At 62.3% G+C, this 310-nt stretch overlaps 1 protein-coding gene across 1 annotated transcript in view; it reads right to left on the minus strand.

Annotated features, from left to right (window-relative positions):
• PRELID1 (PRELI domain containing 1) overlaps window positions 1–239 on the minus strand; it is a gene marked incomplete at both ends in the record, with an annotated part of 849 nt that extends 610 nt beyond the window's left edge. Inside the window, one exon of the mRNA XM_008949839.1 lies at window positions 14–239. Coding sequence (XP_008948087.1) covers window positions 14–239 — 226 coding nt within the window. The remainder of the gene's footprint in view (window positions 1–13) is intronic.
• Between the last annotated feature and the right edge of the window lie 71 nt (window positions 240–310).

Raw genomic sequence — 310 nt, forward strand, 5'->3', positions numbered from 1 at the left:
AGCGGGCACCTACCATCAGACGCGCGTGATTGATGTTCCAGGTGAATGTGGTCATGGTTCGGTTCTTGGGGTCCACGATAGAGTCCTCCAGGATGTAGACGGAGCGGGCGACATTGGCCGGGAAGAAGTGCTCTGCCCAGCGGGGCATTCGGTTGGTCTTGGTCAGGAGCCGCCGGGAGAGCAGCTTGTGGTCCTCCGTCACCTCCCGGTGCACTATGTCTTCGGTCAGGACATGTTTGCTAAAACGGGCAGGGGGAACGAAACATCAGGCCCTACTGCCGGCCGGCGCGCCCGGGGGTGGGAAGCGTCG

The sequence above is a fragment of the Merops nubicus genome, unplaced genomic scaffold, assembly GCF_000691845.1.
Source record: "Merops nubicus isolate BGI_N331 unplaced genomic scaffold, ASM69184v1 scaffold32800, whole genome shotgun sequence".
NCBI classification, from domain to species: Eukaryota; Metazoa; Chordata; class Aves; order Coraciiformes; family Meropidae; genus Merops; species Merops nubicus.